This window comes from Microcaecilia unicolor, chromosome 7 (genome assembly GCF_901765095.1).
Source record: "Microcaecilia unicolor chromosome 7, aMicUni1.1, whole genome shotgun sequence".
Classification (NCBI taxonomy): domain Eukaryota; kingdom Metazoa; phylum Chordata; class Amphibia; order Gymnophiona; family Siphonopidae; genus Microcaecilia; species Microcaecilia unicolor.
This window is the reverse complement of record NC_044037.1, coordinates 199,453,619-199,470,543: the sequence shown is the minus strand read 5'-3', so window position 1 is coordinate 199,470,543 and position 16,925 is coordinate 199,453,619. Positions and strand designations below refer to the sequence as shown.

The following is a 16,925-nucleotide window of genomic DNA, read 5'->3' as shown; positions in this document are numbered from 1 at the left end:
TATTGAGGGGGGGGGGGGGGGGGGGAGGGTCCAGGTTTGCCCTAAGCCAAAGAAGGCACAAGGGAGAATTCTATAACTTGGTGCCAAGATGTAGGACATGCTTAGCACCAATTCTATACATAGCTTCAGTGAATGTGCCTTTATTTTGGCGTGACAGAACAAAGGCATACCCACTTGTAACAAGTCAGTGGCTGCAGCAAGTTAGGGGTCCTTTTACTAAGATGCATAGGCGCCTACGCGTGTCAAATTAGAACTACTGCATGCCCCATGCAGTAATTCTAATTTTGACGCGTGTCCAAAATACGTGGCAGAAAATAATTTATATTTTGTACCATGTGGTGCTAACTGGGCAGTAATCGGCAGTGTACGCGCACTGATGATTACCGCCCAGTTACTGTCAATGGGTGGTGGTAAGGTCTCAGGCACAAAATGGATGTGTGCTGATTTTTATTTTGCCTCATGTCCATTTTTGGCAAAAAAATAAATAAAAAAGGACCTTTTTTTGCAGGCGCACGGAAAATTGGACCTGCGCGCGTCCAATACATTCACCTACACCAGCACGGGCCATTTTTTGGCGTACCTTAGTAAAATAACCCCAGTGTGCCTCAATGGACCATGCAGTGTGTACAACTGATCGTATTTTCTAAGTTATGCACATCACATGCCCATGCACAACCCACATGTACGCCCCTAAGTCACGTTGGTGTGTACATCTTAAAATAGTGCCTTGCACTTATACACATAACTACCAAGTACTGGTGCCTCTGATACACAGATGTGCTATATTCTATAACATATGCATGCACGTGGCATCTAACATTAGGTGCCAAGTTATAGGATTGTCCTTTATGTCTGCTGGCAGGCTCTGGGCCCCAGCATGTCTAACACTGGCCCTAGTAAGAACAAAACCAAAGAATAGAGAGCCTTGTTGAAAAAAGGACTTCTCCCATTCTACGCCTGTGGAAAAATGTCAATTCTATTGTTTGCAGAGGTAATTATTTGAGTAGGAAGGAGCTTGCCAGCAATGCCATTTCTACAGTTCTTGAATCAGAGAAACCACTGAAGTGGAGGAACAATGGCCCCTACAAAATCGCCACAAGCAGCAGAAAAAAGTAAGGTTGGAGGATGGGTCTTCAGATGTAGGACACTGCACACTGGTTATTTCTCACAAAGTTTTGTCATTTCCTGTGCTTGTGCTAGGAAGAGACTGTAGCATTTTCTTATCAGTTCTATACACTGTGATATTGAGCACAATTTTAGAAGAGTTTTTATAACCTCTTCACCAACAGCAGACCCCTAAGGCAGGCTCTTGTGCCAAAACATGGTGCTGTGTCGAGTCCCAGCTATTTATCCAATAAACACTTTTTGTGAGAAACAACCAGAGTGCAGTGGCCTATGTTGGAGGACCCATCCTCCAACCCTACTTTTTCCTGGTGTCTGATTTCTACAGTTCTTGTCAGTTTGCAGTTTTCCCCTAAAATGTGAACTACATACAAAATAATGAAAAAAAAAAAATAGTTTGTTTATTAGGTATTCGATATACCACTCAATTGGAGATAACATCTCCACAGAAATGGAATGATTAAAATTGTTCCCACAGAAAATGAGGGGCTGCTTTAATTTACTTTGTTTTGAAATGACGAAGTGAAGTAGTCAGGAAGATGTTGCTGATATGGCCTGCTTGAAATACTGAGTTCACACTCACAAGAAATCACAGGTTAGGCACCTCCCAACTCACAATAGGCAGGTAGAGGTGGCAGGGTTGTGGTTTGAAAGTGCCTTAAGAAGGTGGTGATGTACAAGTCAGCCATCAACTTTCCTTCAGGGAGTAGAAAACTTCAGGTCAATATGCACTAGCTAGGCAGAAGTACACGTGATGATAGATACGCAAAGATGAAGGGACAGCATGATTCTCAGCACTTACTCTGGCTGCTTCCTTCAGCCTTTGATGTCATTTGAAATGGAGTTCTTCTGTACTTCATAATCCACAAATGCAGATGCAATAGGATCTGAGTAGAAAGAGATGGGCAGGGGCCTCTCGTTATCCAGAGAGACGGCATTGGTGAGCCTTCCAGCATCAAGCCCCCTTCCCGAAAAATAAGCCTGCAGAGTTTTGAAAAACTGCAAAAAGGAGAAAAGATGATATTTTCCTGTCACACCCGCAGAATGCATAAAATATTGTGCCATCAGTTTCTGTGTGAGCATTTTAAACCAGAAACAATCATTACAATAGAAACCAGGCATTATTACAGCCCACTGAAAATTAAATGACTTAAAACGATCAGTGCCTCTGGAATCCATGTTCAGATACTCCAGCTTATGGCTGTGTCACAAAGGTCGTAGGAAGGACAGGCAAGTCAACTTCCCTGCTGACCTTTGAGCAGTGCCAGGGATGAGCCTCTTCCTGCTCTTGGGTCAGGAAGAGTTCCTTAAATCACTCAAAGTCCCCCCCCAAAATTAACAAATAAAAACAAACAGCCCAATATTCAAAGCTAGTTATTAGGGTAGCAAGATCTGCTACCTTGATAGCAAGTGTTCAGTGGGCTTAGCCAGTGATTTTCTGAAAATCATGTCCAACTGCCTCGGTACCATCTGAGAAGTGCCGGGCTGTCCTAACTTACCTGGATAGTTATTTGAGTATATACCGAATATTGGTAATACCCAAATAACTTCAGGTGGCCACCTTACTCCTGAATATTCAGTGCCAAGATCCGGGTATATGTCTAGGTATAAATTAAACCCTGCAGTCAATGTTTGAATTCAGCATGGTGGTGTTTAAATATTGGTGGGAAATACTTAAGGTGATACTTTTTATTGCACTAGCTTCATCTATTTCTTGACTGTCTTTTGGGTGAGAACAAAATGACAAAATACCTTAAAATATAAGTGAATAATAAAAAAGCATCCCAGTGACAAGACAAGTGTCAAAAGGGAAAGAGATGCGTGATCAGAAGATGTCAGACACTAGAATTTATGGCCCATACTGAGATAGATTTATTTCTTGTCACATCCAAAGTATCATTTTAAATTCAAAAGTCTTATATAACTGGAGTGCTTTAAATTTCCTTTGTGTATTCTGTGCACAAGGTAATTGATGCCATGGTCTGCTCACCGTGGGGGGGGGGGGGGGGGGGGGGGGGGAGGAAGGCACTGCTTAAGAGTGGAGAGATAAAAGGGTGACCACCTCAAAATTGTTCAAATACACCAAAGTAGTAGTAGTTGGTAGAGATGAGAGCATTGCAAGGTTAAAAAATGTTTCAAGATGGCATAGTTTAGAGCTACTACAGCACATTTCTCAGGCAATGCTATAACTGATAAAAGTTTGCCTTGAGTAGTGAAACCAAGAAAGCTTCTGAGGTGGCGGAGGGGGGGGGGGGGGGGTAAGGAAGAGAGAAGAGGCACAGCTCAAGCCTCCAGAAATGTATACTATATTACACAAAGTTAGAATCCTAACCAAGATGTAAATATACTCCAGTACGGTGATCTGCATTCCTGGGAAGGGGGGGGGGGGGTGATGTGTAAGGAGACAGTTTTCATAGAACAGTTCTCACCTGTCTTGAATGTTCAGTTGAATCCCTCTGGATCAGTGATTATTAATCATTTTTGTGGCTGTGATCCTATGATCATGGCTAAATAAAATTGTGTGACTGAGGTACAGTATAATGATGCACCTATGGGGGAGTCTACCCAGGTTGTGACCCCATTTAGGTTCTGACCAACAGTTTGGGAAGCTGTGCTCTAGATGGCTCTGAAATCTTTGGATGTGTCTAATGGGAACCTTGCAGCAGCAGTGTAACTAACTATCTTTCCATACGGGAGGATTTTGGGACAACACAATTCAAAGTAAGAGAGAAGACGTGAAGGTGTATTTTCAAAGCACTTAGACTTACAAAGTTACATAGGGTCCCTTTTACTAAGGTGTTGGAGGGCTAACCGCACCCTCTCCAAAATACATTACATGATGTGATACCCGCAAACGAACCTTCTTCGGAGTAGCCCCCACACTCTGGAATGCACTGCCTGAAAGGCTCCGCTTAACACAAGACTATCTCTACTTCAGGAAGCAGGTAAAGGCTTGGCTGTTCAACTAGGCCTTTAATGGAAGAAGCAACTAACTTGTTAGTCTCACTCACACACACAAGGAGTGACTCGGTCTGCAGATACTGCAGTGGGACATGTTTAGCCACTCCTACTCTAGCTGAGCTAATATTTAACCATCTCTTTTACCTCATGTGCAACTTTCTTCAAATCAGTCACCTTACTTTCTAACTCTTCCTACTTTCTTACCCATCGATATGTTACAACTTTGCCTTACCCTTCACTATCAATTATAATGTTCTATTACGTATTGTGTTGACATTGCAAATAGTATACCATGCCATACTTTGTATTGTTGTTTGAATATGTTTACTGCTGTAATTGCCTATTGCTCATGTTTGATCTATTCTTACTGTACATCGCCTTGAGTGAATTCCTCCAAAAAGATGGTAAATAAATCATAATAAATAAAATAAAAAACATGTGGGTAGCAAGTGCCAAATCAGCACTACCGCTAGGCTAGCGCATGTGCCCGGCAGTAATTCCAAGTTTGGGGCATACCAATTCCATGGTGGAAAAGAATTTTCTATTTTCTACTGTGGGGGGTGTTTCCAGCAGTAATCAGCAGTCAGCGTGTGCTGCATGGTTACCACATGGGTAGCATGTGAGCCCTTACCGCTAAGTCAATGGGTGGCGGTAAGGGCTCAGGCCATTAATAAGTGCACACTAGTTTTAATTTCAGTGCACGTCCGTTTCCTGGCCCATTAACAAAAAAAAAACCTTTTTCCCAGCTGTGGTAAAACAAAAATGACTCAGCAAGTGCCCAAAACACACACCCACACAAAAACACACACCCATACTACTGCAGGCCACTTTTTACCACAGCTTAGTAATGTTTTGGTGGGAATATAAGGTGAACTTAAATATTGCCTCAAACCAGGGGCTTAGCTACTGGGGGCCACAGGGGCCTGGGCCCCTGGTTTGGCCTTCTTCATCGCGGTCTCTGGCGCAGCCGCGTTTGCTGCCTACCCCCTGCTCTTCTTTCTTCTTGCTCCTCCTGTGCACGCTAGCGGCAGCATGCACAGGAGGAGCAAGAAGAAAGAAGAGCAGGGGGAAGGCAGCGAATGCAGCTGCGCCGGAGACCACACTGAAGAAGTATTTGGCTAGTGGGGGCTGGGGACCCCCGCCAGCAAAGGTATTTGTGAGGGAGCGAGGTGAGGCGTGGTGGTGGGGGGGGGGGCGGTGGGGCGGCACTCAAAATGTGCCCCCAACCTCAGGCTCTGGCCCCCTCCCACCATAAGGTCTGGCGACACCCCTGCCTCATCCCAAACTTCACCTTACTTTTTGATCCCCCCCCCCCTTGTATATGGACATTTGGAAACCAATGATCTAATTTATATAAATACACTCCAAATAATAAGAAAGCCCTCATGACTTCTACTTTACTTCTGCCACAGAAGTTATTTTAAACCCATATAAATGATATTCATCTGAAAAGAAATAGGAAAGTTTCCAGTCAAATGCAAAAGCCTTCTTCGTTTCTTTATGATCTTGGTCTGTACTCTCATTCTCGATGGCACTGCAATATTTTGATGTTTCTAATGTATTTTAGCCTTCTTTCTGGGGGAGGGAGGCGGATTTTAGTATCTACTGTAGAGTTTTCAGTCTGAAGACTCCCGTCTCACACAGCACAAGAGCACCAAGGTCTGCCTTTGTTTGAATAAACCTTTCAGGCAGAGTAACTGCTGGACAACTGATAGATACTTTCGCTAAACTGAAATGTAGAAGTTAAATCATTCCGTCTCGAAAGGAGATGTTTTTGCTCCCCAAATATGCCCCACCAGAAACTACTTTTTGAAGATGAAAAAGTAACTATTTCTTGTGCAGCCACATTGTTTGGTGAATCTTATCATTAAAATATTGATGCTTAGTAAAATGGTCAAGTATTAAGAATCCGAACAATATAACAGTGATGAGAAATAGTTTAGGGTTTGCTGAAGTGCTTCTAGGCAGCATTACTCACCAGATCTCTGTTCCTGGGGTTGCTCAGGGGCTTCCACTTCTCCTCAGCATTAATGGGTCCTCCGTGCACCTCCTCCAGCAGAGCCAGGGTAGCACAAAGTGTCAGAAGCAGCGCTTTGCACATGTTGCAGGGATGGGAGGACAGGAGCGGGAGAGAACGACACAGGAGGCAGAAGAGAGAGAACGAGACGCTGGCTCAATCTGGAGCTGGAGCCCACACCAGTTACAGAAAGCTACACCTGGAAAAAGGGCAGATAGTAACTAGGAATAACTGTGCATCCCCTGCAACACCACATAGCAATAACTGTACATCCCCTACAACAGCACATAGCCGTCTCTGTCAGGGCAAAAGTTGGATACATTGCAGAACGTTTGCGATTATAACGACCAGGTTGTGCATCGCACGATAAGCTGAGCTAGGGAAAAAGTCATACCCCAATGTCTTCAGGCATAGTGATCTGTTTGAGTGAGAGAGAGAGAGAGACCTGCAGAAGCTAACTATCTGGAGTTAAACCAGCAGATCGCCTAATGTCTAAAATCAAGACAACAGTCTGTTCGGCACACTATGGCCACAGGTGAAATAAAGAAAAATAACCTAATGCACGGACAGAAAACAAGGCAGAATGTAAAGCTGTTCTCACAGAGAGAGACACCATCTAGAATACTTTTCAACTTATTGCAAAACATCACATATCCTAAACAGAACTTACCAGAAGGGCTTTTTTTCTGGCTAGGCAAACCTAGTGCCACTAGCTCGCTTGCCTCTAGCCGCAGACTCATTTCTCCGTTTATATCTCTAGTGGTCTGAGAGTGGGTGGGTGGGTGTCATTGACGTTAGCAGGGTGTGTTTAAAGAACAGTAATAATTAGTCCATCTGTCACAGAAAGGCCCTTGAGAATCTCATCTTGAAGAGTCTTCGGTGGTAGCAAAACCCTCCATCTTAACAATACCACATACCTCTTCTCCTTAAGGACATACTGAAATTTATTCTAAATTCAAAACCTTTGAGGGAGGGAGAGACTGACTCTTCTTCATGATAGTGTATCCAAAATTTTTCTCCCCCCCCCCCCCCCCCACCCTCAAAATAAATCTTCTGGGTAAAACTTCTAAGGTCTCTGCCCTGATTGTGGCTGATTAGATTTGGATGGGCTGGAGTGGAGCTTTTCAGGGGCTTCCACAACTTCAGAAATTTAGAAAATGGTCTATGATCTGAAAATGGCAAGGACACATCAAGATAGATATACATATGAATTATCACATCACAAACTCATTATCTTATTGGGAAGACTGGGCGGATGTACAGGTCTGCTTAAAGGCAGCATTTGTTTTCTAATACACTACCTGTAAGCTATGGAAGTACTGTACAGTAGGTATTTCCCTGTCCCTAGAGGGTTTACAATCTAATAGGTGGTAAAGGCTCCCCCCCCCCGAAATGGCCACACCAGTGCCAGCCCCCTTTAGCCGCAGCTTGATAAAAGGGGCCCTAAATAATTAAGTGTCCTTTTAATAAACTAGTTACGCACCTAGGGGTCCATTTACAAAGGTACACTAGTGTTTTTAGCATACACTAATGATTAGCGCATGCTAAACACTAGAGATGCCCATAGGAATATATGGGCGTCTAGCATATAGTGCGTCCTTAGTACCAGGGGCATAGCTATGTGGGGCCACAGGGGCCTGGGCCACCATAGATTTGGCCCTGGATCCTCCTGCTGATGACCCTCTCGACTCCCCCTCCCATCGCCAACCCGCCATCAACCCCCCCCCCTGTCGCCGTTGCCTACCTTTGCTGGCGGGGGACTCCAACCCCCGCCAGCCGAGGTCCTCTTCTTCCTTTGTTCTGTTTCTGAGTCTGACATCCTGCACGTACAACGTGCAGGATGTCAGACTCAGAAACAGAACAAAGGAAGAAGAGGACCTCGGCTGGTGGGGGTTGGGGTCCCCCGCCAGCAAAGGTAGGCAACGGCGACGGGGAGGGTTGGTGGCGGGAGGGAGGTTGAGAGGGTCGTCAGCGGGGGGGGGGGGGGTCAAAGTTGTTGTTGGTGGTGGCGGCGGTGGGGGGGGATCGGCAATGGCGGGGGGGGGGGGTGTTGGCGGCAGCAGCAGCAGGGGGGGCTAAAATGTGCCCCCTCACCTCGGGCTCTGGACCCCCCCTCCTGCCGAAGTCTGGCTACGCCCCTGCTTAGTACCAAGGGAGAAGTGCGATATAGGACGTACAGTTCTGTGCACAAAACAAGAGCAGAATCTTGATTATCTCATCCAATGATATTAACATAAACAAACAGATGAGTAAGATGATACCAAAGCCTGAAAAATGCTTGGGTGCACAGGGAGAGGAATGGCCAGCATTAAAGAGGAGGAGATAGGGCCCTACAGAAGTGTTTTATGAGGTCTCAGTTGGCGTATGGAGTGCAATTTTGGAAACTGCATCTTCACTTGGCTATAAACTCGATTAAGTAACAAGGGCAGTTTCTAAAATGGTCAGTGCTCAATGTCTTCAGCTTTAAAGACCAAAATAGGTATATACCCGACTGGAAAGAAAAGCAGAGATATGACAGAGACATTTAAATAACTTCAACTTCAAGGCATAAATGCACAACAGGAGGTAGGTCTCAGTAAATGAGACTGTAGAATTAGATCACACGAGTGAAAGGAGGTGGATTCAGGCAGTATTTGAAGGAAATAATTCTTTATAGAAAAGGTGATGGAACAGCCCTCAGTGGAGGTAGTAGAAACAAGGACAGTATCAAAATTTAGGAAAGCATGGGAGAAGCACAGAAGATCTCCAAGGGAAAGGAAGGGAACCCAGAGCTGAATACAAAGAGTAACATTATAAAGTTTTCCACACATGAAACTCTGATTTATGGCTGGGAAAGGCCTCTTAAAAAAATTAGGTGATGCTGAAAGTATATGTGTCACATTCTTTCACAGTAGGCTTGTTCAGGGGAGGCGGTTTGTGTGGAGCCACATAAAATATGTGCTAACATTTACACCTGCTCTTAAGAAGGCATATTGTCTGTCCCTTCAATATAGGCACAATGTTTGGTTAGTATTTTATAAAGACACGTAGGCACCAATAGGCGCTTTCCTGCCCTGTTAACTTAGACACCCTGTTATATAAAATTACCCTCAGAGTGGACAGGCTATATGGTGTTAATGACGACAATTCTATAAAACAGGACACCTAGAGCTAAAAATCCGTAGAGTTTTACATGGATTACTTATCCATTTACAGTCATGCGGCAGCTCTGCTACTGGAAACTGTGGTCAGTATTGCTTTTACTGCATTCCTGGTTGTACACAGTGTTAAAACAATAGGACACATGCAGGTATGATAAGTGCCTGCTGTCAAATGTATTTTCTCTCCCACTGTTTCAGGTAAATCACAGCTTGCTCAGATTAGCAAGAAGAGACAGTAATAGAATTAGAACTCTGTTCTTCAGAGATCCTCACTCCTAGCTCTATGCACTAAAGGACACCTCCTGTTACATAACAAACGCAGGGGCCCTTTTACTAAGCCATGCCAGTTTTGAACTACCGCGTGGCCCAGACAGTAATTTCATTTTTTTATGCACGTCCACTAAGCGCACCGGAAATGTTGCGGCGTGCAGTGCTAGCCAGACGGTAATTGGCATTGCGTGCGCGTAGACCATTACCGCACGGTTAACGTGTGAGACCTTACCGCTAGGCCAATGGGTGGCGGTAAGGTCTCAGGCCCAAAATGGATGCACACCAATTTGTATTTTGCCGCACATCCATTTTCGCCCCCCCCCCCTCAAAAAGGCCTTTTTTTGCAAGTGTGCTGAAAATGGACCTGCATGTGTCCAATACCCATGTCTACACCAGCGCAGGCCATTTTCGGCGCATCTTAGTAAAAGGACTCCTCAGGCAGTTAGCCTAAAGGTTAGTGCAGCGGACTGAGGAACTTAGATTGTGAGAAGCACTAGGAACAAAGTACCAGCATATAATTTAAAAAATGTAAACCACTTTGTTGTAAGGCAGTATAGCAAATACATTTCCCTTTACCCTAACTGGTAACGCTATCCATTAATATTGGTCCTAGTCAGTGCATTTTTTCTAGCAAAACAGGTGCCGTTACTCAAATGCCTGGCCATCCTTCAGGGATGGGGTGATTGCTGAGGAACCCACCCCACAACAGCCAGGCCTCCTGCAACCAGTCACAGAACCTATGACAAGGCAGAATTGGTGTGTAAGGCCTGAGCTCTTTCATTAAAATTTGGGGACCATGGGTCAATTTTAGCAGACAATGGAAAAGGTGCCGGTACTCAGTACCCACAAGTATCCCCTCAAAAAAAGCTCTGGTCCTAGTAGTCAGAACTAAACCTGAAGCAACTTTTGTGCAGGAAAAAAGTGCCAAGAACGTTTGTACACTGGATTAAAAATACCGTTTTATAATAATAAGACTCAGTGAGGGCAAACCAAAGGTAACAATAAAATTAAAACAACTGATCATTTCTGGCATGTTTTGTTCTGTACAATTAAGTCCATTTCTCTTTTTTGGTATTTACTATTACCAATTCAGTACTATGACCTCCATGGGGGTGGCAAGGTCCTCTTGTATAGCACTCACTGCTGCTACAATGCCTAATCACTTTAATGAAGCCAGACTTGGGCTCCTCAAAACCAGACAGTTACACTCTGGACATACAAAGCTGTTGAGCCTTTTATGTCTTCATATAGAAAGATAGAAAGTCCACCTCTGCTTCCTAGTTCATGAATTTCATTTGGTTTCTCAGCTTGTTCTCCATCCAGTGCTCATCCTCTGCTTCCTGTTTTTCATCTTCTTCTTCCATTCCCTTTTGCTTAGTTTCATTTTGCCCAAAGTTTCATCTTATTGTTCTCATGACACCACTTCTTCCTGGCTTGTAAGCACTAGCAAGGTTTTCTTAGAAGTGATCGATTATTAGAGATACTAATCACGCATTTTAGCAAATTTAAAGGCTATTTAGTACAGTGAAAACTAAAATCTAAAGCTAGAATATGTGGAGGTGGATTTTAGAAAAGACATACAAATTGGAATTGTGTCAAGTTCTGCTAGTATTTTAGAACAGGGTCTGCTACCTTCAATCCAGCCAGAGTCTGTCTACTTCCATGAAGCCAAGAACAGGATTTGCATCTGTAGAGCCTGTTCTAAAATACATCCAAGAATGGATGTTTATGCACTGGTTACATGCAGCAGGAGCATTCATTTTAGACTCATAAATGTCTAAAACATCAAAAAGGCAAACACAGCAACAAACATGTATGTGCCATATATGTGTATGTTCTGAAATACCCACATAAGGGCCTCTTTTACTAAACCACACTAGCGATTCCTACGTGGCAAATGTAATAAATGCATTGCATTTGCCACACCTGGAATCACTAGTGCGATTTAGTAAAAAGGGCCCTAAATGTGTATGTGGTGGAACGCAAACGTGTCAGCCATTTTATAAACATATATGTTTATTGTATCTGAGAATGTCGCAGAGCCCGATATTCCTTGCCATTCACATTCGGGAAGGGCATCTGGAAGATTAAGGGGGTGACTTCCCCTAACCCCTCCAGCACTTTCCTCAAACCTAGACATCCCAGGTGTAAATCTCAATGCCATTCTGTTTATTATTTTAGTCCCCCCAAAACATACCCAGGCCATGCCCCCTTGCTATATGCACGTGTTTGAGATGTGTATATCCCAGCTTTATAAAATTAACATTTCCTAGTAACTTTGATTACTTTTAATATTTAACAAATCTTTGTTTATTCATTATTCCTTCACAAAATTATAAATCCATAAAACTCCCTAGTCCTCACTGTTTCAATCACATACATTCATACCTTAAATCCACAGTCTGAGTGGTTCAAACTAACTCATATTCATAATTGAAATCCAGCCTGTGCACTAACAGCACTGTTTATCACTCCTATCCCTGTGTTTTATCCACTGAGGTCCTCTGTACAACCAACAGTTCTCAATATCAGACCAAACAGTCTAAAGACTGTCCCTGATATCATAGGCAGTCTCTTATCTTAAGTTGTTTTCCAGTTCCCAGCCGGTTGTTAATTGCCTCCGTCTCTGAATTCTCTTTCTGATGCAATGGACTTCAATCTGAGGGCTGCTGTTCATGCCTTTCACTTTGTTAAGCTTGGCTCCGCTCTGCTTACTTCAGCTAAGCAGTTCCTCCATCAGTCCCTTAAACAGCCAGCTCTCAGCCTGATTAAAAGTACATCCAGCAGTAGCTGGCAATTCACTTAGGATTTCTGCTTATACATTGTGAAGATACACCTTGACCCCTGAGGCAGGCACTTGTGCACCGAAACACGGCCCGTGTAGGGTCTTTTTCACAATAAAAGGACGGCTATTATTTATTTCTTGAAGGCCCAGTGGTGCTTTTTTGTCTGTGCTGTATATTTGTATGCTGTATTACCCTCTCTTTTGTTACTGCGTTTCTTTCTCTATAACATCAGCAAAATCCATCCCTTCATCTCTGAGCACTCTACCAGAACCCTTATCCACACTCTTATCACCTCTCATTGTAACCTGCTTCTCACAGGCCTCCCTCTTAGCCATCTCTCTCCTCTTCAATCAGTCCAAAACTCTGCTGGGCGACTAATTTTCCGCCAAAGTCGCTATGCTCACATTAGCCCTCTCCTTAAGTCACTTCACTGGCTCCCTATCCGTTTCTGCATTCAGTTCAAACTTCTCTTATTAACCTATAAAAGCATTCACTCTGCCGCTCCCCAGTACCTCTCCACTCGTCTCTCCCTACGCCCCCCCCTCGGGTACTCCGTTCTTTAGATAAATCTCTCTTATCTGTCCCCTTCTCCTCTATTGATAATTCCAGACTCCGTTCCTTTTATCTTGCTGCACCTCACGCCTGGAATAGACTACCCGAGCCTGTATGTCTAGCGCCATCTTTGGACGTTTTCAAGTCCAAAGTTAAAGCCCACCTCTTTACCACTACTTTTGACTCCTAACCACTACTTACTTGCCCTGTCCTTTATCCTCACCTCTTTATTCCCTTACCCTTATTGTTCTGTCTGTTTACCTGTCTTATCTAGATTGTAAGCTCTTTGAGCAGGGACTGTCTTTTTGTGTATGGTGTACAGCGCTGCGTATGCCTTGTAGCGCTATAGAAATGATAAGTAGTAGTAGTAGTGCTTAACACATGGGCATCCTTGGCTGATAATGGAAAAAAGAAGGGTGTCCCTGACGAGCACTTGGCCGACTTGGTCCATTTTTTCTTGCGACCAAGCCTCAAAAAGTTGCCCGAACTGACCAGACGACCACTGGAATCAGGGATGACCCCCCTTACTCCTCCAGTGGTCACTAACCCCCCTCCCACCCTAAAAAAACATTAAAAATATTTTGTTGCCAGCCTCAAATGTCATATCCAGCTCCATGACAGCAGTATGCAGGTCTCTGGAGCAGTTTTAGTGGGTGCAGTGCACTTCAGGCAGGTGGACCCAGGCCCATCCCCCCTACCTGTTACACTTGTGGTGGTAAATGTGATAGCCAAGACCTGTCGCTTCTTCCTCTTTAACATCAGCAAAATTCGCCCTTTCCTCTCTGAACACACCACCCGAACTCTCGTCCACGCTCTCATTACCTCTCGCCTGGACTACTGCAACTTACTCCTCACCGGCCTCCCACTTAGCCATCTATCCCCCCTTCAGTCTGTTCAGAACTCTGCTGCACGTCTCATATTCCGCCAGAACCGATATACTCATATCACCCCTCTCCTCAGGTCACTTCACTGGCTTCCGATCAGATACCGCATTCAATTCAAGCTTCTCCTTCTTACCTACAAATGCACTCAGTCTGCTGCCCCTCACTACCTCTCTACCCTCATCTCCCCTTACGTTCCCGCCCGTAACCTCCGTTCACAGGATAAATCCCTCCTCTCAGTACCCTTCTCCACCACCGCCAACTCCAGGCTCCGCTCATTCTGCCTCGCCTCACCCTATGCTTGGAACAACCTTCCTGAACCCTTACGCCAAGCCCCCTCCCTGCCCATCTTCAAGTCTTTGCTTAAAGCCCACCTCTTCAATGCTGCGTTCGGCACCTAACCCTTACCGTTCAGTGAATCCAGACTGCCCCAATTTGACTGCCCCGATCGGACCGACCGTTCACTTGTCTATTAGATTGTAAGCTCTTTGAGCAGGGACTGTCTCTCTTTGTTAAATTGTACAGCGCTGCGTAACCCTAGTAGCGCTCTAGAAATGTTAAGTAGTAGTAGTAAATGTGAGCCCTTCAAAACCCACCACAAATCCACTGTACCTACATGTAGGTGCCCCCCCCCCCTTAGGGCTATGGTAGTGTTGTACAGTTGTGGGCAGTGGGTTCTGGGGGGCTCAGCACCCAAGGTAAGGGAGCTATGCACCTGGGATCAATTTGTGAAGTCCACTGCAGTGCCCCCTAGGGTGCCCAGTTGGTGTCCTGGCATGTCAGGGGGACCAGTGCACTACGAATGCTGGCTCCTCCCACGACCAAAGGGCTTGGATTTGGCTGTTTCTGAGATGGGCATCCTCGGTTTCCATTATCACCAAAAACCGGGGACGACCATCTCTAAGGTCGACCTAAATGTTGAGATTTGGGCGGCCCTGACTGTATTATCGAAATTAAAGATTGACGCCCATCATGTTTCGATAATATGGGTTTCCCCGCCCCTTCGCCAGGACGTCCTCAGGAAAACTCTGGAGCGCCATTCAATTATGCCCCTCTATGTCAAATAGTTTAGTAGGATTTACCTCCGTGACATTTTAGTGGCAACTCAAGGAAAGTCACATGCGTGTACAGTAGGTATATTTCCTTGTCTGCAGAGGGCTTACAATCTAGGGTGCTAAAGTGTAATTTTTTTTTTTTTTGCAAAAGTAATGTGTAAAAATGTTGGCACTGATGAGCCAGCCTATTCCTCAGACCTACATCATGAACATTAGAAAAGCCCTGGTCTAGCAGGGGAAGCAAAATGACTCTCTTTGACAAAGAACCAAGGCTGGGTGGTATGTATCTATTTCTCAGCCTTGCAGTGTGTTCAGACAGACAGATACCTATTTTATAACAAGCGATGGGTACGAAAATGATCATTCTCCAAAATGGACAAGTGAGATTCATACACAAACCTTTGGTCAAGAAGTTTATTTGGGTACACCAAGATCACCAGTTACAGTACAGAAAGTAGAGCTACTATCTAATACCTGAGCAAAAACAGAGACGGCAGTGTGTTTCAGCATAACACTGGAACATTTCAGAAGTAGAAAATTTAATTAAACACTCTTCCTTCACTTTGACAAGTGATATTTGGAAAATTACAACCATACCTATTAACACAATTAAACTGGGTCACCACACAAAAATATAAGCACACTTTATTCTGTTCGGTTCAGCATGGCTATAAGTTGAGCACATTTATGTAAAAGAATGTTAACAGAAGAAATGTGATATAGTGAAGCAGTGGTATCCACTGTATTTCCACTCAATTCTAAAATCCCTTGGTTAAGGTTTTAATGAAGACCAAAGGTAATAAAACAGTGCAAAAAGTGACTATTTGCACAGTGCTTAACCTATTCTCATTTTGCACATCAGCGTACTATAGGAAGAAGTCAAACTAATACAAAAAGAATCAACTTCATGGTATATTACACAGTACTTGCTGAAACAGATTCATACAGATGAGGGCTTGTAGAACAGATGCAGAAAAATCTAGTTCAGATACCCACAACATGTCACAAAATAGTTGCTACACCATATGATTAATAAAGGTTGTCCACTGGTCAACAGAGTTGAGAAACATATCTATATAGTATCTGATGCACTGTTACAGTTCAAAGTTAAACAGGGCCATTTTATTCATCAAATTCTAGTAAGAAAAACAATTGTAAAACCAATAGAAGTGCAAATGTTAACTTTATTGTCATACACTAGAAATCTAGATAGTGTTTTATTATGGATACCACTTTAAAGGTGGTTGAAGGCACTTGCACACCTTACAGCACAGCACACTGATAAAGTCTATATTTGTGGACAGCCTGCTATGGCATACTACTCAATTATACCTTTATATGGCACTCAGTTCTGATTGTCTTGCAGTAACACACTATCTCAGGCATTTCAAAATGTTGCATCTAATTTTTAATATATGATTTGCCAGTAACTTCATTTTTCCCAGTATAGTCCACAGCTATGGATCAAGTTGGATTTAGTTTATAATGATGGAGATTTTCAGAAATAGCAGACCGACATTTGGTCATGCTTACCTACACCCTACAATGCTTCCAGGAATTTCTGACTCCAAGGCAACATTTCTAACAACTCAAAAGTAATTTTTAAAAGACTCTTGACTTGCACCAGTTCTATTCACGATAATAAGCATAAAGAGGGAAAAACACCACAAGGTTCTAGCTACATGTCTCTGGAAAAAAAAATGGCAAATGATCTAAAGAAGGAACATGTTAAAATTAAAACTTTGATAAACTAAATGCAAACCTTTTCAGCTGGCATGGAACCAGGGGTGTATAGGCCACCACATTATTTAATTAATTAAAACAAACAAAAAACCCAAACGTGTATACCATTTAATTGACTAAGTAAGTGCTCCTACATTAATTTTTTTGCAAATCCTGCATGTAATAATGGAAAGAGTAGTGTAGGAGTTGCAAAACTATAAAAACAAAGAAGCCCTAAATTCTGCCATGTTGAATCTGGGCTTAACATTAGGAAAGTCCCGTGTTAAGCCGTGCTAAGTCCAGATTCTAAAGCCATTTAGTAAAAGGGCCACTTTGTACAGGCTCCTAGATTGGAACATGGACATTCAAGTCAGGCCACTTACAAGCGTAACTTAATTGGCTTAAGCTCATTAGCGTTG

The 16,925-nt window shown here is 43.7% G+C and overlaps 1 protein-coding gene across 1 annotated transcript; it reads right to left on the bottom strand.

Moving 5' to 3' along the window:
- Positions 1-1,938: 1,938 nt before the first annotated feature.
- On the bottom strand, positions 1,939-6,184 carry C7H2orf66 (chromosome 7 C2orf66 homolog). Its single transcript, XM_030208992.1, has 2 exons — positions 6,062-6,184; positions 1,939-2,121 (listed from the first exon to the last, which is right to left on the bottom strand). Exons 1-2 carry the CDS (start codon positions 6,182-6,184, stop codon positions 1,939-1,941), a joined length of 306 nt encoding a protein of 101 aa, XP_030064852.1.
- Between the last annotated feature and the right edge of the window lie 10,741 nt (positions 6,185-16,925).

Coding starts and splice junctions, on each gene's coding strand:
- C7H2orf66 (XM_030208992.1), bottom strand. CDS start 6,184: ATGTGCAAAGCGCTGCTTCTGACACTTTGTGCTACCCTGGCTCTGCTG. Junction 2,122..6,061: donor ACCCCAGGAACAGAGATCTG/GTGAGTAATGCT, acceptor TCCTTTTTGCAG/TTTTTCAAAACTCTGCAGGC.